Source organism: Panicum virgatum, chromosome 5K, assembly GCF_016808335.1.
Source record: "Panicum virgatum strain AP13 chromosome 5K, P.virgatum_v5, whole genome shotgun sequence".
NCBI lineage: Eukaryota > Viridiplantae > Streptophyta > Magnoliopsida > Poales > Poaceae > Panicum > Panicum virgatum.
In genome coordinates this window covers 36,466,517-36,482,719 of record NC_053140.1, presented here as the reverse complement: position 1 = coordinate 36,482,719, position 16,203 = coordinate 36,466,517, and the positions used below count along the sequence as shown (strand labels likewise).

The window sequence follows — 16,203 nt, the reverse complement described above, 5'->3', positions numbered from 1 at the left end:
TCCACTGGATACCGGAGCTTGTACCCCGTAGTAGCCATCGTAGCAGTGCGGCGGTATCTCGTCAGCGATCTCCTTGCTAATGGCAACCGCCGTCTGCGTGCGTCGAGCAAGTTAGATACAGAATCGGATGAGCACGGCGTAGCGCTGGCAGTAGTCCCAGAGGCCGGGGGGGGGGGGGGGGGGGGGGGGGGGTTGTCGACGGAGCGGCCGTCCGCAGAGATCGCGCCGACGTTGCAGCCCCTGGCCCGGCGCGCGACCTCGCCGCCGGCGCCGAAGGCCTCCGGGGTGAGGTCCCGCAGCAGCCCGACGTAGCGGCCGTCGTGGAAGGCGGAGATCTCGGCGTCGGTGGCGGGCCTGGTGCGGAGGCGGGCCATGTCGCCGAGCAGGCCGTAGGAGCGGATGAGCGCGTGCGCCATGTCGACGCGGCAGGGCACCATGACGTGGTCCTCGCCATAGTCGACGCCGGCGATGAGGCGGTCGTAGTAGTAGCACACGCGCCGCTTGGCGCCGTCGGGGCACGACTGTGACGGCAGCGAGTTGCCGCCGGTGTTCATCGTCGTCGTCGGCAGCGACCGATTCGAGCATGAGGGATGCAGAGTCGCGCGAGTACTAGGTACAACAGGCGTGTCGTGCGTGTGCTATGGGGACGCCCAGGCAGCCACATGTAGACGCGCGGATCGGACATGGTGTCCGCGTCGGATTGCAACAACTAAAAATAAGTAGCATCGGAATCGGCGACCCGAGTTCTGAATCCGGATCGCAGTACCAATGCACCATTACCCTTTGGACAGCTTCACCACCTGCGTGTGGGCAATAGTTTCGGCTATAACAGTGAAGCTCTGCACTTTGTACACACCCAACCAGTACGTTTTAAAAGCCAAGCGCCCTGCCATATTCGCTTAAGCACCGCCAAAGCTGTACACCATATGCCTGCAGCGTGCCAACCTGCAATGGCTCCCTGAGGTCATCAGGTTATTGTTTTGATTTTGATAAATATGGCTCATGGTGCTAAATTTTTGCTACGAGCTACTCTCTCTGTTTCAAATTGTAGGTTATTGACTTTTCTAGATAAATAATTAAAATTATATATCTAGACAGTGTGTATCTTGATAATACCAAAACAGCTTACAATTTGGAACGGAAGGAGAACATGAGGCTGATATATTGCTATTCATGGCCATTACTTTCATCTCGAAAAGCTCAAGCGAACCATTCTAAAAAAGAAAGAAAAAAGGGCAGACCTTCGTACTGAGCTCTGTCAAAAATCAACAATGGGCTTGTTTGGGTAATCACCTTGAAATGATGACCTCAGCTCCACATTGATCTTTACCCGGGTGACCACTATCATTGTGGATGGTGCTCCCTGATTTGGAATTGAGGTCAGAGGTTCACACCTGGTGAGGTTTAGAATTAATAAACATAAAGGTAAATGATATCATGTATATAAAATTATAGAGAAATCATTATGGCTTGCATTGCTAGTTGGTGACTTGCTGACATTGTATCCCTTTCAGAATTATATAAGAGGTATCAACAGTTATACTATAAGGTCACAATAACGTCGCAAATGATTTATACATGATTACATTATTTTGTACCTGTTTAGATAGCATACTGACATACATCATAATTAAAAATCAAAGAAAAATAAAACATGCGCTTTCAGTATTTCAACAGGCATACCTAAAGCATTCTGAGAACTTCAAGCCATTTCATGAACCAACTAGATGACAATTAACGAAATTTATCCAGGGCTGGTCCAATATTCATACCATAAGCTTGTCTTTTTCCTCATTATACCACTGCAAATGCACCAACATTCAGAAGCATGAAGATCAAAGCTGAAGCCCACATTGAAAGGACTGTGCACAGAGAAGACACGAAGATTTTAAGCCATAAGGACAATTTGTGCAACAGTGTTAGTTGCTCAAAGGAAACTATTTCAACAGAATTAAAAAAGACACTGTTTGATATAATCAAACGTGTTGCCAGGGGTTAAATGAATCTGTGGAATATAAGGGCAAAATTATCGAAAAAGTGCCTATGAACTGCTTCTAGCTAAATTGAAGACATGAACTGTGTACTCAGTTAAAGAAAGTACAGTGCAGAGCGAAATAGTGAGCACTCTTGATACCTGACTGATCATCATCTCAGTTCATCATCATAGGCGATTGCATCACTGGTCACACAAAATAGCAACTTTGCCATGTTTGTGGAATTCATGTCAAACAAACATTTGGTTTCGGAATGAAAGGGGGGAAAAAGGAGTTCATGTGCACTCGTCAGGTCTGCAAAACATTTAGGATATGCAAGCAACAGATCAATGGAGTTATCTGCACATTCAGGGTTGCCATTTGAATTTTAACTGACAAGCAAATGATCAAGATTGATAGGAGTAAACAAAATACAAGGAACCAAAAACTTTTATGTATCAATAGTATTACTCTAAGACAATGCGATGATTTTGGTATGATTAAACACTATAGATTTTTACTATGTTGATAATGCAGAGTAAACATGCCCTCTATATGAAATGAATGCCCCAGTGATCTTTAGCAAAATTGAACCCTAAATTTCTACAATCAAATATGGACCCCAGTGGCCATCACATTCATGCGGGATTCAGAATTATGCAAGAACTGAAGAAACTCAAAAAACATCCCCTATGCCCAGCCTTGCTCTCGGGCATGCCGGCATCACAGCACCGCCTAAGTTCAAGAGCTCAATTCCTTGCCTGTGCCCCATCTCACCACTACTTCATCTGACCCCTTCTCTCCCATTCCAGTGGCCAGGAATGTATGTTGTTACCTGAAATAATTAAAGCCACATAAGTTTCTTGATAAGCATGTTGTCTGTTACATGTGTATCCCTTTGCTGAGGAAAAAATGATGCAAAATTCACCTAATTAGGATGTTTAATGTTTGAAACTCCACTGCACAATCACATGATTCCTGAGCAAGAGTTTTTTTTTTGGAAGAACTAGCTTAAACTTCACCTGACCCAGAGCCACATGTCAAGCACAATATGGTAATCTGGGCGCACTCAAAATCTAGTTGAGTAATACCTAGAAATGTTTTGGTTGTAACTGGGTTACTGGGAAACCCAGCTCCACTCCAAGTTACACCAGTGAGAACCCCAATGCTGGATGTAGGCATGGAATTGCATGCAATAAAATAACCAGGAAGCTGATCAAAACAGGGTGCATCAAGAGACATAAACATAACTAGGAAAACTTCAAAAGCAGTAAACAATCAGAACTGAAGGTCGGGGAAGATGTACAGTTCATGCTTGCCAGCTAACCCTTTTTGTATCTCCAGTAATTTCAGTTAGCATAGATAAGGAAAAACAGAAAGAAAAGCCTCTATGCACCAGCCATTTGAAACAGCAAGAAATAAGAACGAAATGGTGAGCAATTGTATACATGATCCCCCGAAATAATCAAAGCCACATGTGGTACATTTAAGTTAGCAAAGATATGTTCTCTGGAACATCAAACATTGCAAAAGCCAAGCAATTGTACAATAGATGCCATAAAATGCTTGACACCACTGGAGCAGTGGCCAGACAGCATACACAAGCTTACTAAGCATACTCAAGAATTCACTAGATATACTTTTGAGTTAATTCCCTGTGTGCCATCACAAAATTAGACCCATCCCTTACGTGCCATTGAAAATATAGTCATCCCTCCAATGCCATTGTTTCTAATTTTCCATTCCCTCTATGCCATTCCGTCAGCTTCAGCCGTTAGTTGTGCCTGACGCTGCTGTGGGCCCACACATCAGTGGGGCGATGCCATGTTCTCTACCCAATCCGGCCGCCTCCTTGCTTGTGCGTCGCCATGGCCGGCCGTGCAAAGCCGTCGGGGACGAGCTGACGCGTGCAGGGCCAGGTGCCCAGGCAGCCATGGCATCCGAGCTAGCTGGCCTCGCCGTGGTCTCGGCCGCCGGCCTGCGCAGCACCCCCGCAGGCCGCCGTCCCGGGCGCCCCGCCATGCTTGCGCTGGCTCTACGGCTTCAAGCTCCTCCTCCTCGCCGCCGGCCACGGGCCGCTCCTCCTCGCCGCGGCCGGCCCCGGGCCGCTCCTCCTCCTCGCCGCTAGCCACGAGCCCCTCCTCGCCGCCACCGGCCACGGGCCGCTCCTCCTCGCCGTCGCCGGCCACGGGCCGCTCCTCCTCCTCGCCGCCGGCCACAACCTCCGCGCGCTGCTCCTGCACGCCACCGGCTGGCCTGCGTCAAGCTCGTCGTGTCGCTGGACGCCGCGGCGGCCGCCGTCGCGCGGCTCGGCCTGCGGTGCGGCCTCGACTTCGGCGGGGTGTACGCATGCCTCAAGTCCGGCGCGCACGACGCGCGGCTGGACCTGCTCGTGGCCAAGGGGCTCAGGGTGAAGGCCAAGAAGATGGAGCGCCTCATCGCGGCCACGGCCAAGCTCTGCTCCGAAATGGAGGCGCTCGACGAGCTGGTGTCCACCGAGCGGAAGATGAACGTCCGGGGATGGAACCGCCTCAGCGGGCCGATCCCGCAGAACCCACAGGCGGCGGCGGTGGCAGCGGCGCAGCAGCAGCAGGCCAGGGACCCGCCCGGCGCGGAGTCGCTCCGGCAGGAGCTCAAGACGCAGCGGCTCAAGGTGAAGCGCCTCAAGGAGGAGTCCCTGTGGAACCAGAGCTACGAGAAGGCCATCGGCCTCATGGCGTGCGCCGCCTACGCGGTGTTCGTCCGAATCTGCGCCATCTTCGGCCCGTTCGTGGCCGGCCTCCCGCCGCCACTGCCGGCGGCCACCACGGACAGCGTCCAGACCCGGCTGTCGAAGCTGCTGCACCCGCGGTCGGGGAAGGCGAGGGCATCGTCGGGTCCGATCACGCGTCGCGACGGCCCGTCCCGCGTCCACCAGCTGATGAGCAACTCGTGCCCAATCATCGGCGTGCGGCCGTCCGGCCAGAAAGCCCCCACCAACTGGCGCAAGCTCCTGGACGCGCCGCACGGCACCGTCGGCGGCGCGGGGCTGGACCAGCAGTACGCAAGCGTAATCGTGTCTGCGGAGGAGCTGCTGCGGATGGAGGCCGAGGGGCGGCAGGAGGAGGCCGGCGCGGAGCGCACGGAGATGTACGAGATGCTCCCAGCGAAGCTCCAGGCGGCGGTGTGGTCGAAGCTGCAGGTGTGGTGGCGCGACCCGGGCCCGCTGGACGAGGGCCTGGCGCAGGGGTGGAAGGCGGCGGGGGAGCGCATCATGGCGTGGCTGGGCCTGATGGCGCGCGACACGGCGCGTTGGCAGTCGGAGCGGAACAGGTTCGACGGCGCGCCGTGGGTGTACGCGCTACAGACGCTGTGGTGGCACAACTAACGGATGAAGCTGACGGAATGGCATGGAGGGGATGGAAAATTAGAAACAATGGCATTGGAGGGATGACTATATTTTCAATGGCACATAAGGGATGGGTCTAATTTTGCAATGGCACACAGGGAATTAACTCTATACTTTTAGCCTTCACAAAGCAGTATAACTGCAAGAGAAGCATTTCTCCTGTCCAGACAATTATCCATACAGATGCTTTAGAATCCAAGCAGAAATACCTACAAAGGTAGAAGACATGGCAATCCACAACAGAAACCATAACTACTCCAGAAATTTCACATCTCAAATCACTACAGCAAACAGTAATCTAAAAGTAAGCAATGATGCAACTTGCACATCACTACTGAGCCAGAATTGTCATTTACCTCACCACATAAAGCAAACAACAAGCACAGCAAAACCAGAGACAGAACAGTGAACAGATGAACAAAAGTTAATAGAACAGAACAGGCACCATTGATGTTCCAGATCCATTAGGTACACAATTCATACAACTACACACTAACCATCCATTTCCATTCGACACTGCTGATGATAGTTCTACTTCTACCAGATAAATTAAACCGAGGGAGCCAGGTCTAGCAGCAGCACCCAACCGAACTAGTACTGGCACCACAAGAGGCGGCAAACCTAACTAAGACGAGGTGAACTTGGTGACGGCCTTGGTGCCCTCGGAGACGGCGTGCTTGGCGAGCTCCCCGGGGAGGACGAGGCGGACGGAGGTCTGGATCTCGCGGGAGGTGATGGTGGGCTTCTTGTTGTAGCGGGCGAGCTTGGCGGCCTCGGCGGCGAGCTTCTCGAAGATGTCGTTGATGAAGGAGTTCATGATGGACATGGCCTTGGAGGAGATGCCGATGTCCGGGTGCACCTGCTTGAGCACCTTGAAGATGTAGATCTTGTAGGTCTCGACGCTCTTCTTGGCCTTCTTCTTGCCCTTCTTGCCCTCGCCGTCCTTGCCGGCGCTGGACTTGCCCGCGGGGAGGCGCTTCTCCGCCTTGGGCTTCTTCCCAGCCGGGGCCTTCTCCGCCTTCTCCGCCGCGGGCTCCTCCTCCGCGGGCTTCTTCGCCGCCGGCTTCTTCTCCGCCTTGGGCGCCATCGGTGGTGCTGCGGCTGCGGAGGTGCTTGGGGTTTGGGGAATTGGGGATGCTTGGATTCGATTGCTGTGTGAGGTGAGGGGAAGAGGCGAGGGGGGGCGCTTCGGTTTATAGGCGAGGAGAGGCGGGCGCTGATTGGTGCAAGGGTAGGAGCCGCGGATCGGTGACGTGGAGGGGTGTGGGGCGTTGGCGCCGCTGCTAGCGCTCGGCTGCGATGGGTTTCGACGCGGATTGCTGACGTGTCCAGAGCGTGGCGTGGAGGGCGCGCGCGGTGGGATTCGGACGCGGGCCCCATCTGTCGGTGACGAAGTTTATCGTCGGTGGTTCTCGACGAGGAACGGATTTGAGGGGAACTCAGAATGCAACTGCGATCTCTCTCCGCCGACGGTCGAAAAAAATCACATTGTTTGCTAGTGATGTAGTGAGAATACGCATTGTGTTTAGAAATTCTGTGGTGGGTTTTTCGAAAGTCTAGACATATTATAATATTAGGAAAACAGGGGTTTTACAAAATAAAAACTCAAGCAACTCCAAAACCTTTCCGGTAATGCAGTTTTTTAGTCAATTCCGCGTACACCATTATAAAAGTTCTTAATTACATAAATGCCACTAAAAAAATTTGGACGTCTTCCATACCATCAGTTGATTTTTTTTACTGGATCTTAGTGTCGTATCTGTCGCTTCCATCACCTCACCTCGCTGTTAGACCTTAGAAGTGGCCAAAGTGCCCTTTGTAACCCTTTTTACAAAGGGCAAAAGGTACATTTGGGCAAAAGGTATATTTTGTCTCCCGGCTCCTGTTGGAGCAAGTATAATGAAACCAACGAGGCGGGCAAAATGGAGGTACATCTCAGCCCGCATCTGACGTGTGAGAGAGAGACTAGGAGAGAGAATGAAATAGGCGTTTTGCTCAATGCCGGCTGGAAGCGGGCAATGTGCGTTATTCTACAGCTTGCCCCTTTCTCCAGGCTCCACGTTGTTGCTTTGCCTCTCTCCAGACTCCACGTTGCTGCTAAAGTGGGCTCCACGTTGTTGCTTTGCCTCTCTCCAGACTCCACGTTGCTGCTAAAGTCTGCAGAGCATTGATTGATACGTGGGGTCACCACTACCGTCCTTGCTTTATGCGTGATATGGCGCTCTCCCAACCAGCAAACTGCGTAATCATTAATCTTGCTCTTATACCTAAAATAGAAAGGAAGTGATATTTAGGTCTAGTAAAAGTTGAACCAATGATATGGAAGATGCTAGAACTTTTATAGTGGTATTTAAGGAATATATATCTTTCTTAGTGGCTTGTGCGGAATTAACTCTCTTTTTTTAAAGAAAACATGGTAATTCTCCAAAACTCTAAAAGAATCATGCATCCAAACATGCCGAAGTTTTCCTCTCATTTGTAGAAACTGCAGTTTGGTTCTATACAAGTTGGTAGCATTTAAATGAAAATTTCAAACTGTACATTCAGAAAACCAAGGTTCTCTAAAAACTACATTAACAAAGGAGATCCTTAATAAAAATCTCTATCTCTACTATTTGTAAAGCAAGCAATGATTAGACAGTCAGTCAATCAGAATCCAAATTGAAACCTAAATAAATCAATCTGAATCTTAATTGAAACCCGAAAAAATTAATTTGAATCTTAATTGGAACCCGAATAAATTAATCTGAATCCCAATCAGAACCCGAACAATCAATACCTCGCGGTGTCAAGGCACGGCTTGCACAAAAGAGTGAAAGAGCACAAAATTAGTGTTCTCATATAAGTTTGGCCATCTAGGTAAAATTTATATTACCTGTAGCAACGCATGAGCACTATGCTAATTATATACAAACTAGACTAACTAGAGGAATGCAACTTTTACAAAGGTTTAGAAATTCTGTCGTGGGAATACGCATTGTGTTTAGAAATTCTGTCGTGGGTTTTTTGAAAGTCTAGAAATATTATGATGTTAGGAAAACAGGGTTTTATAAAATAAAAAATGGAGTGCACTCAACTGACTCAAGCAACTCCAAAACCTTTCCGGTAATGTAGTTTTTTAGTCAATTCAGCGTACACCGTTATAAAAGTTCTTAATTCCATAAATGCCACTAAAAAAAATTGGACGCCTTCCATAACATCAGTTAAATTTTTACTGGATCTTAGTGCCATATCTGTCACTTCCATCACCTCACCTCGCTGTTAGACCTTAGAAGTGGCCAAAGTGCCCCTTTTACAAAGGGTAAAAGGTACATTTTGTTTCCCTGGTTGCTCCTGTTGGGACAAGTATAATGAAGCCAACCAGGCGGACAAAATGGAGGTACATGTCAGCCTGCATCTGATGTGGGAGAGAGAGACTAGGAGAGAGAATGAAACAGACGTTTCGCTCAACGCTGGCTGGAAACGGGCAATGTTTGTTATTCTGCAACTAGCCCCTCTCTCTAGGCTCCACATTGTTGTTTTGCCTCTCTCTCCAGCCTCCACGTTGCTGCTAAAGTCTGCAGAGCATTGATTGATACATGGGGTCCGCCACTACCATTCCCTGCTTTATGCGTGATCTAGCATTCTCCTAGCTAGCAACCGGCGTAGCCATTAACCTTGCTCTTATACCTAAAATAGACGGAAGTGGTATATTTAGGTCTAGTAAAAGTTGAACTAATGATATGGAAGATGCTAGAACTTTTATAGTGGTATTTAAGGATTATATAACTTTCTTAGTGGCTTGTGTGGAATTAACTTTCTTTTTCTTAAAGAAAACATGGTAGTTCTCCAAAACTCTAAAAGAATCATGCATCCAAACATGCCGAAGTTTTCCTCTCATTTGTAAAAACTGCAGTTTGGTTCTATACAAGTTGGTAGCATTTAAATGACAATTTCAAACTGTACATTCAGAAAACTAAGCTTCTCTGGAAACTACATTAACAAAGGAGATCCTTAATAAAAATATCTATTTCTACTATTTGTAAAGCAAGCAATGATCCCACGGCCCGTCAATCAGAATCCTAATAGGAACCGAAATAAATCAATCGGAATCCTAATCGGAACCAAAAAAATTAATCTAAATCTCAATCGGAACCCGAATAAATTAATCTGAATCCCAATCGGAACCCGAACAATCAATACCTCGCGCGGTCACGGCACGGCTTGCGCAAAGAGTGAAAGAGCACAAAATTAGTGTTCTCATATAAGTTTGGCCATCTGGGTAAAATTTATATTATCCGTAGCAACGCATGAGCACTATGCTAGTTATATACAAACTAGACTAACTAGAGGAATGCAACTTTTACAAAGGTTCCTCCCAAATGTAACAAAAGCACATATATTAGAACCTCAGATATTAAAAGTATCGGAAAGGTTTTGGGGTTGATGTTCCCTACCTCTTCGTAGCCCTTGTCGTGGAATATATATGCTGCAGTATTTGTTGGTATCTGGATAAAAGAGAAAGGGAAAATTCCTGCTTACAAGCCGCTGTTTCGTAGCTGTGGCCAGTCATTTTCATAGCTGAGGAAGCAGGTGGAGTCATTTTATTGCAACTGCATATGGTTCAGAATACAGGTGGACCTACGGCCCAATCTCTTATTTGCTCAGCTTGTTGTGAAGGTGGATAGCCGCATCAGCTTGGAAGTGGAGTTTTCAGCAGCCTGTTGCAAGGTCCAGCAGTGGCCAGTGAGGGCCTAGAGTTGAAAGACGGGGCTATTATCATCACTAGAACATTCGTCACGCGATGCGTGGCCTACTATTTGTACAATCAAATGCAAGTAACCAAATAAGACAATAAAAGATATTAAACTTATGCATGATATAAGATGAATTCAATATGAAAACAACACATCCAGTAGGAAGCGCGTCATCAACATATTAACATAGGTCGTGACAAGCACATTATCAACATATTAACTATATGCATTTGTTTAATATTTAAATCCGAATATTGCTGAAAGAAACTCGTTCAAGTTACAGGCAGAGGGAGCAAGCATCTTGTAATAGCTGCTTCTCCAGAACAGAAGCAAGTTCAGTTCGTAATGCTTGACAAACCCACTGCCCGATGCTCATCTCTGCAACGAACATAGGTTAAAGGACCAAACACATCACACTTGACGATGCCTTTCCGAGACATCCATATCTGCTCAAGAATTCAAAAACAAAATTGAATCAGGATTGTTTAGGGGTTAAGGAGATTGTTTGAAATATGTGTAGGGAGTATAGCTGAGAATGTTACAGTGACATCACAATGAAGTTGCTACACAGGTCACGAAAATCTTCATAAGTTCAGATAACAAATCAGGAAGGGCCGAGCTTACGATCTTCCAATTCTAGTGTTTGCACTTCAGCATATAACCGTTTTATGTTGAAAAGAAAAATAATTGCACTTTACTTGAAGAAAGTAAATAACTATTCCAGTGTAGCTCATCGATTGTTGACTCAATTGGAATAAAACAAACATTTCAACACATACTTGAAGAGGAAATATGTCGAGGCAGCAATGATATGCTGAACATCATGCAGCACTGAGTCAGATATTTTATAATTCCACACTGGTGTTGGAGTTAGACTCTGTTCAAATATGTAACAACTAACAGCCATAAGATCCATTGCAATCACAAAATTGGATGATATAAACTTTCCTACTTTAGAAAAGGATACCACAATTTGAATGTAATGCAACTGGATGCATCACAAGACCATGACTTTTTTCAGAAATCAGGGTAAAACACTAAAACAGAAGGCATCTCATGACAATGACGCCTTGACCATCCCATTTACGGTTATGGCTTTACGGCACTAAATGCAGCATAAAATATTATATCACTAAACACAAGGAAGACATCTTCACGAAGGTTAGAAAGCTTATACTTCGCTTCAACACGATGACTTGATATACATTCCTCTTCTTTTGTAACATCACATCAGAGGAGGACAAAAGCAGTTGCACAACCCTAAAGAAACCTAGGAAAAAAGGAGCAGTGAAAGCGTCATGAGGCACAAACCTGATTCATGGTGATGAAGTCGAAGAGATCACGCTTGGGGTGGGGAATCAAATGCTTGTTCTTCCTCATGAGCCCGAACAACACAGCAAACTGGATCACCGAGTACACAAAGCCGATCACGTGTGTAATAGAAATTTGACAAAAACTCAAAACAACAAAACATCTCGTGTGTAATTTACCTGATGATAATTCTATGAAGATGGTACGTGATCAAGTACAGCCAAGGGTAGTTCAATCTGTCTACTTTTATCTCATAACAGATATAGGCTGAAAGCTTCAGTATGATTAGAGTGAAGTAACCGATAACCGGTCTATTTCATTGACCTGTTCCATTAATGTTTCAAGTGAAGCCAGGTGATACCTAGGCTTAGCAGTCATCTGCGCAGCCATCGTCTTCGTATCCAGTGCCTTCATCAAGGAGCAACTTCCTGGCGATTTTCTTATTATGTGCTTGTTACGTCGATATGAGGCTAGTTATTTATCATGCAATTGAAAAAAAAGTAACTCTGTATTAGTGAGACCAACCTCTTAGTTGTGACATTTTTCTGTGTCTTGGTTGCAGAATTACCAGCCACATCTTTACATGCACCAAAATTAGCATTACATTGTAACATAGCACAGGAAAAATAAAGTATAACATCATGGTTCAGGCGTTCATGAAACCAGTAAAGAAACACACCATTACAGATAGTGCAGAGAAAATAATAGTGTTGCCTTTGGAGTTTGAGAATTAAATCCTAGGCTTCTGAGTGCAGATATCTTAGAATAAATTTCTTGAATTATTCCTGAACAAGTTACCCAAGAGTGAAGGGGCTACCTTATTCTTTGGTCTCCAGTGCTAGATCCTCCAACCATTGAGAGCCACTCTGCACAATGAATTGTTGCCTCCACGTCCTAAATATTTGTATGGGCAGAAATAAAATATCACCATAAAATAGAAACAATATAAGATCGTATTATGAATTCAATGCATTTGGCCATGCTAAAACCATCATAAACCTATCCACGTGATTCGCGATGGCTGCGACACTACAACAGCTATATGTTGCTGAGGTGTTGTTTGGCTCCAGGACTTTTTTCAAAAGTCCCTATCACATCAAAAAGAATCTTACTATTTTATAGTATTAAATAAAATCTATTTATAAATGTTTTTTGACAGCTGAGTGCTTTTTCGCGAGACGAATCTAATGAGCCTAATTTATTCATAATCTGCTACAGTGATGCTACAGTAACCATTCGCTAATCATAGATTAAGATAACTCATTAGATTCGTCTCGCAGTTTAGCCCCAGGGTTCTGCAGTTAGTTTTATAATTAATATTTATTTAATATTTCTAAATACTAAAAAGTTCCAGGGACTTAAAAAAAGTCTCTGGAACCAAACAACCCATCTTTTTCTCTCATTGAATGCTCCAGCATGAGAATCAGGAAATTATGTACGGGATCTTCAATCTCACTCATGCTTACACCATCAGTTTTTTTCTTAGCTCCCATCTATATTAAAAATCCAAATTAAAAATATGGAGAAATGACATAATGCAGTTTATGTGCTGTTTCACCTGAACACGAGTCTCATTAGAAAATAAAATAAAAGACTTGTGACACTAACCTCGTGATTAGAAATCAAAAACCTCCAAAAACCATTCTGGCCGCTCTATAATTGAAGTAATCGTGGTTCTATTATCTGGATGACTGCAAGCCAAAAACAGAAGATCCTGAAATCCGATTGTAGCAACTGGGACTAAAGGGTGTGCATGTTAAAAAAATAATTGATAACCACCACCAACCTTGCAGTTTGCGAGACTTGAACCCGAGACCTCTTGCCTCGCGCATAGCTTTCTTGCCATCCCAGCTACGCAACGCATGACTTGTTCGAATGCTATCCTTTTGAACTAACCCGTGGAGAACCCTTTAGTGATTAAAGGATCATTTAGTCCGGGTTGGTAATACCTACTGGGACTAAAGTCTACCAACCGGGACTAAAAGTTTGGACTTTTAAAGAGCCCCCCTAGCCGTTGAACCCGGGCCCCCCTAGCCGTTGAACCCGGGACTAAAGCCTTCATTAGCCCCGAGCCCAACAACAGCCGGGACAAATGTGAATGATCAAAGACCATTTTATTTCTATACTAGTGCATGCACATACTAACACTACTAGAAAACTGGGCATTAGTACCGGTCGGGAACCTCCGGTTAGTACCGGTTTCCCGACCGGTACCGCCAGATCGGTACTAAATTGCACCGTTAGTACCGGTTGGTAACACCAACCGGTACTAAACTGCTTAGTACCGGTTGGGTACTAAGTTGTTTTTCTTTATCTTTATGTTTCTTTGCTTTTCCTTTTAGTTTTAATTAATTCGTATTCGTATTGGTAGCCATTTGTGTATTCGTATCTCGCATTCGCATTTATTTGTATCGAGCAAAGCAAAAGCAATTATATATACATACTATATTTATATACACTTGAAATATTACAATTACTTCTAATAGTAGTGCACTTGGGATTAAAAAGATATTTACAAGTGGGCATGAACGTAAGTTTTTTTTCCTGATGAATTTGTATATAATACTAGTCTTCGCCGCCGCCGTCAGCGTCATCCCTTTGTTGATCAAGTCGATCCACGCTTATCCTATGATCCGCATGGAATTCACCATTTGGATTTATGACCTCATCCAGTAGAAATCCACATATTGCTTCTTGAATCGCCCTAATTCTTTCTGGTTCGATGAGGTCCTCTTTCATTCTCCATACCTGTCATATGCAAATATTAATATTTTCAATTAATACATGTATAGAATCAAATGCAAGAAATTGTTATTAATGTTTTACGTACATCGAATTCTTGTTGTGTCATCCTCTTGGTGCCCCCGCAGAAATAGTGCATGTGCTCACATACATAGTAGCCACATAAGTTATTTCCTTGGTTCTGTCTAAGACACTATATATATAGATGTGTTATGAAATATTCACGGTGTTTAAAGAAATGACAGTAGATGTGTGCGATATGTATTTGTCCCGGAAAGTCAAGTTTGAATTCAAGATCACACGGCGTTGACTTGACTCCTATTTGACTTTTGATGAAGCGAGCCCATACCTTTTGCATGATGTTTATGAGGTCTTGCTATTCTTTTTTTGGCTTCCTCAAAGAGTCGAACACCACAACTCGGGCCCGATCGATCTCGATACAGAGCAAGATCCAGTGGAATCTATTGACACACATATATAGATGAATTGTTGGATATATACTTATTGTCATATTGAAGTGATGAAAAAAAGTCAAAGGACTCACTTGAAGTTGTACGGCAACAGAATGAATGTACAAACGTGCTGCTTATCCAAGGCCATAAATATATTATTCTCAGTCCGATTTGGCCATTTTCTTACACTGTCCTCATGTATAACATTTGGGTCCACGAAGCCGATGTTGTAGATCCCCTTTTTTCGGCATTCTTTTACCTTCATCCTACATGATAAAAAATAAAAAGATAGGATGAGAAAGCACAGAGTAGTTGAGCTAGAGTATAGAAATGAGAGGAAACACTTACATAGCAAATGCACTGACGATGGACTTGTCTAGGCCGTCTTGATGGTATAGATCCCAAAGATATCCAAATTCGATCCATACGTCATCTATCCCCCGATGGAAATGGCTATCTTGAATTTGAGCTGCGAACATTATATTGCCCTCTGCAGATGATTTCATGTACCAATCATGCAACTGACGCATTCTAGTTGGTAGCATCTGAAGCAACTTTGGCCACATAAGAGGTTCTCCCATTATAAATGGTTTTCTACCTGCCCCTTTGTGAGTCGGAATTATCTCATCCCCTCAAAGTTGAGCTTTTGTGAGACCGGTTTCCTCGACAAATTGAGCAGTAGTTTCGTCCTCTTCTAAAAGCACCTTGAGAGGGGGTATCATTTGGTTGGGTTGTTCTCCGAGCTAGGGAACTTGGTTTTTTTTGACGATTACCCTTCTTCTGATAGGACTTTGTGATTGAGAGGTCGTAGTCCGACAGGGTTTCTTTCTCCTTTGGTTGGCACATGATTCCTAGAAAAAACTTCTTCCCTGCTGGATCCACTGGTTCCTTCGGCTTAGGCTTCTTTGGTGCGAAGTGATCTTCCACCTTCTTTTGCACAGCTGCTCGCAATTCCTCATGAGTCATTTCATATGCTAACTTCTCTGGTGGAGGCTTCTCTTTCTTCTTACGTTGTGTCTTCTTCGGCCTAGGAGGCGGCGATGGCGGGACCCAAGCAGATGATTTTTTCTTTGCCGGACGTAGAGGTGGAGGTGGCGAAGGCGATGGACTAATGCTGCGGTCCCTTGCAGCGACTGGTGATGGCGGTTCCATGCTAGGGTATCTTTGTGCGTACGGTGACTGCGGACCGACGCTGGGGTCCCTTTCTTTGGCTGCCAGTGACCTATGACCCCATGCTGCGGACTCTGTGATTCTTTGCGTAAATCTTATGTAACGCTTGTTCCAACAGATCCAAGTGTGTAACGACCCGAAAAATTCACCAAATAAATCACGCGCTAATAATATTTTTCAAAACTCTTTTTCATTGTTGAGCTCAGTTATCCCTAAACCCTATTTCCCTCCCAGTTTTTCCGTTGTCCTGTCATCCGATTTCAAACGCCGACCGAACCCTCCCCTCTTTTTCCTCGCCGCCCGTCGCGATCGTCGCTGCGAATCTCTCTTCTCTTTTTCTCTCGCTCCTTCCTCCCCCCTTCTCCCTGCCGCGTGCACCCGAGTGCCGCTTGGCCGCAAGCGCCGTGCGTGCCCCACCTCCCCTGGCCCGC

The 16,203-nt window shown here is 45.6% G+C and overlaps 2 protein-coding genes and 1 long non-coding RNA gene across 4 annotated transcripts; 1 reads left to right on the top strand and 2 right to left on the bottom strand.

Moving 5' to 3' along the window:
• Positions 1 to 1,036: 1,036 nt before the first annotated feature.
• Positions 1,037 to 3,607, bottom strand: LOC120707207. Of its 2 annotated transcripts, none has more exons than XR_005688880.1 (3): positions 2,135 to 3,607; positions 1,684 to 1,862; positions 1,037 to 1,394 (listed from the first exon to the last, which is right to left on the bottom strand). It is a non-coding gene; the product is annotated as an uncharacterized LOC120707207 (long non-coding RNA). The 2 variants fall into 2 exon arrangements; XR_005688879.1 differs by having other exon boundaries at positions 1,773 to 1,862.
• Positions 3,608 to 3,906: 299 nt separating this feature from the next.
• On the top strand, positions 3,907 to 5,340 carry LOC120709890. Its single transcript, XM_039995522.1, has 2 exons — positions 3,907 to 3,970; positions 4,142 to 5,340. The coding sequence occupies exons 1-2, from the start codon at positions 3,907 to 3,909 to the stop codon at positions 5,338 to 5,340; spliced, it is 1,263 nt and encodes a 420-aa protein (XP_039851456.1).
• Positions 5,341 to 5,696: 356 nt separating this feature from the next.
• LOC120707206 (histone H2B.1-like) lies at positions 5,697 to 6,544 on the bottom strand. The gene is made up of 2 exons (XM_039992049.1): positions 5,920 to 6,544; positions 5,697 to 5,846 (listed from the first exon to the last, which is right to left on the bottom strand). Exon 1 carries the CDS (start codon positions 6,446 to 6,448, stop codon positions 5,987 to 5,989), a length of 462 nt encoding a protein of 153 aa, XP_039847983.1. The 5' UTR covers positions 6,449 to 6,544; the 3' UTR covers positions 5,697 to 5,846; positions 5,920 to 5,986.
• Positions 6,545 to 16,203: the final 9,659 nt, after the last annotated feature.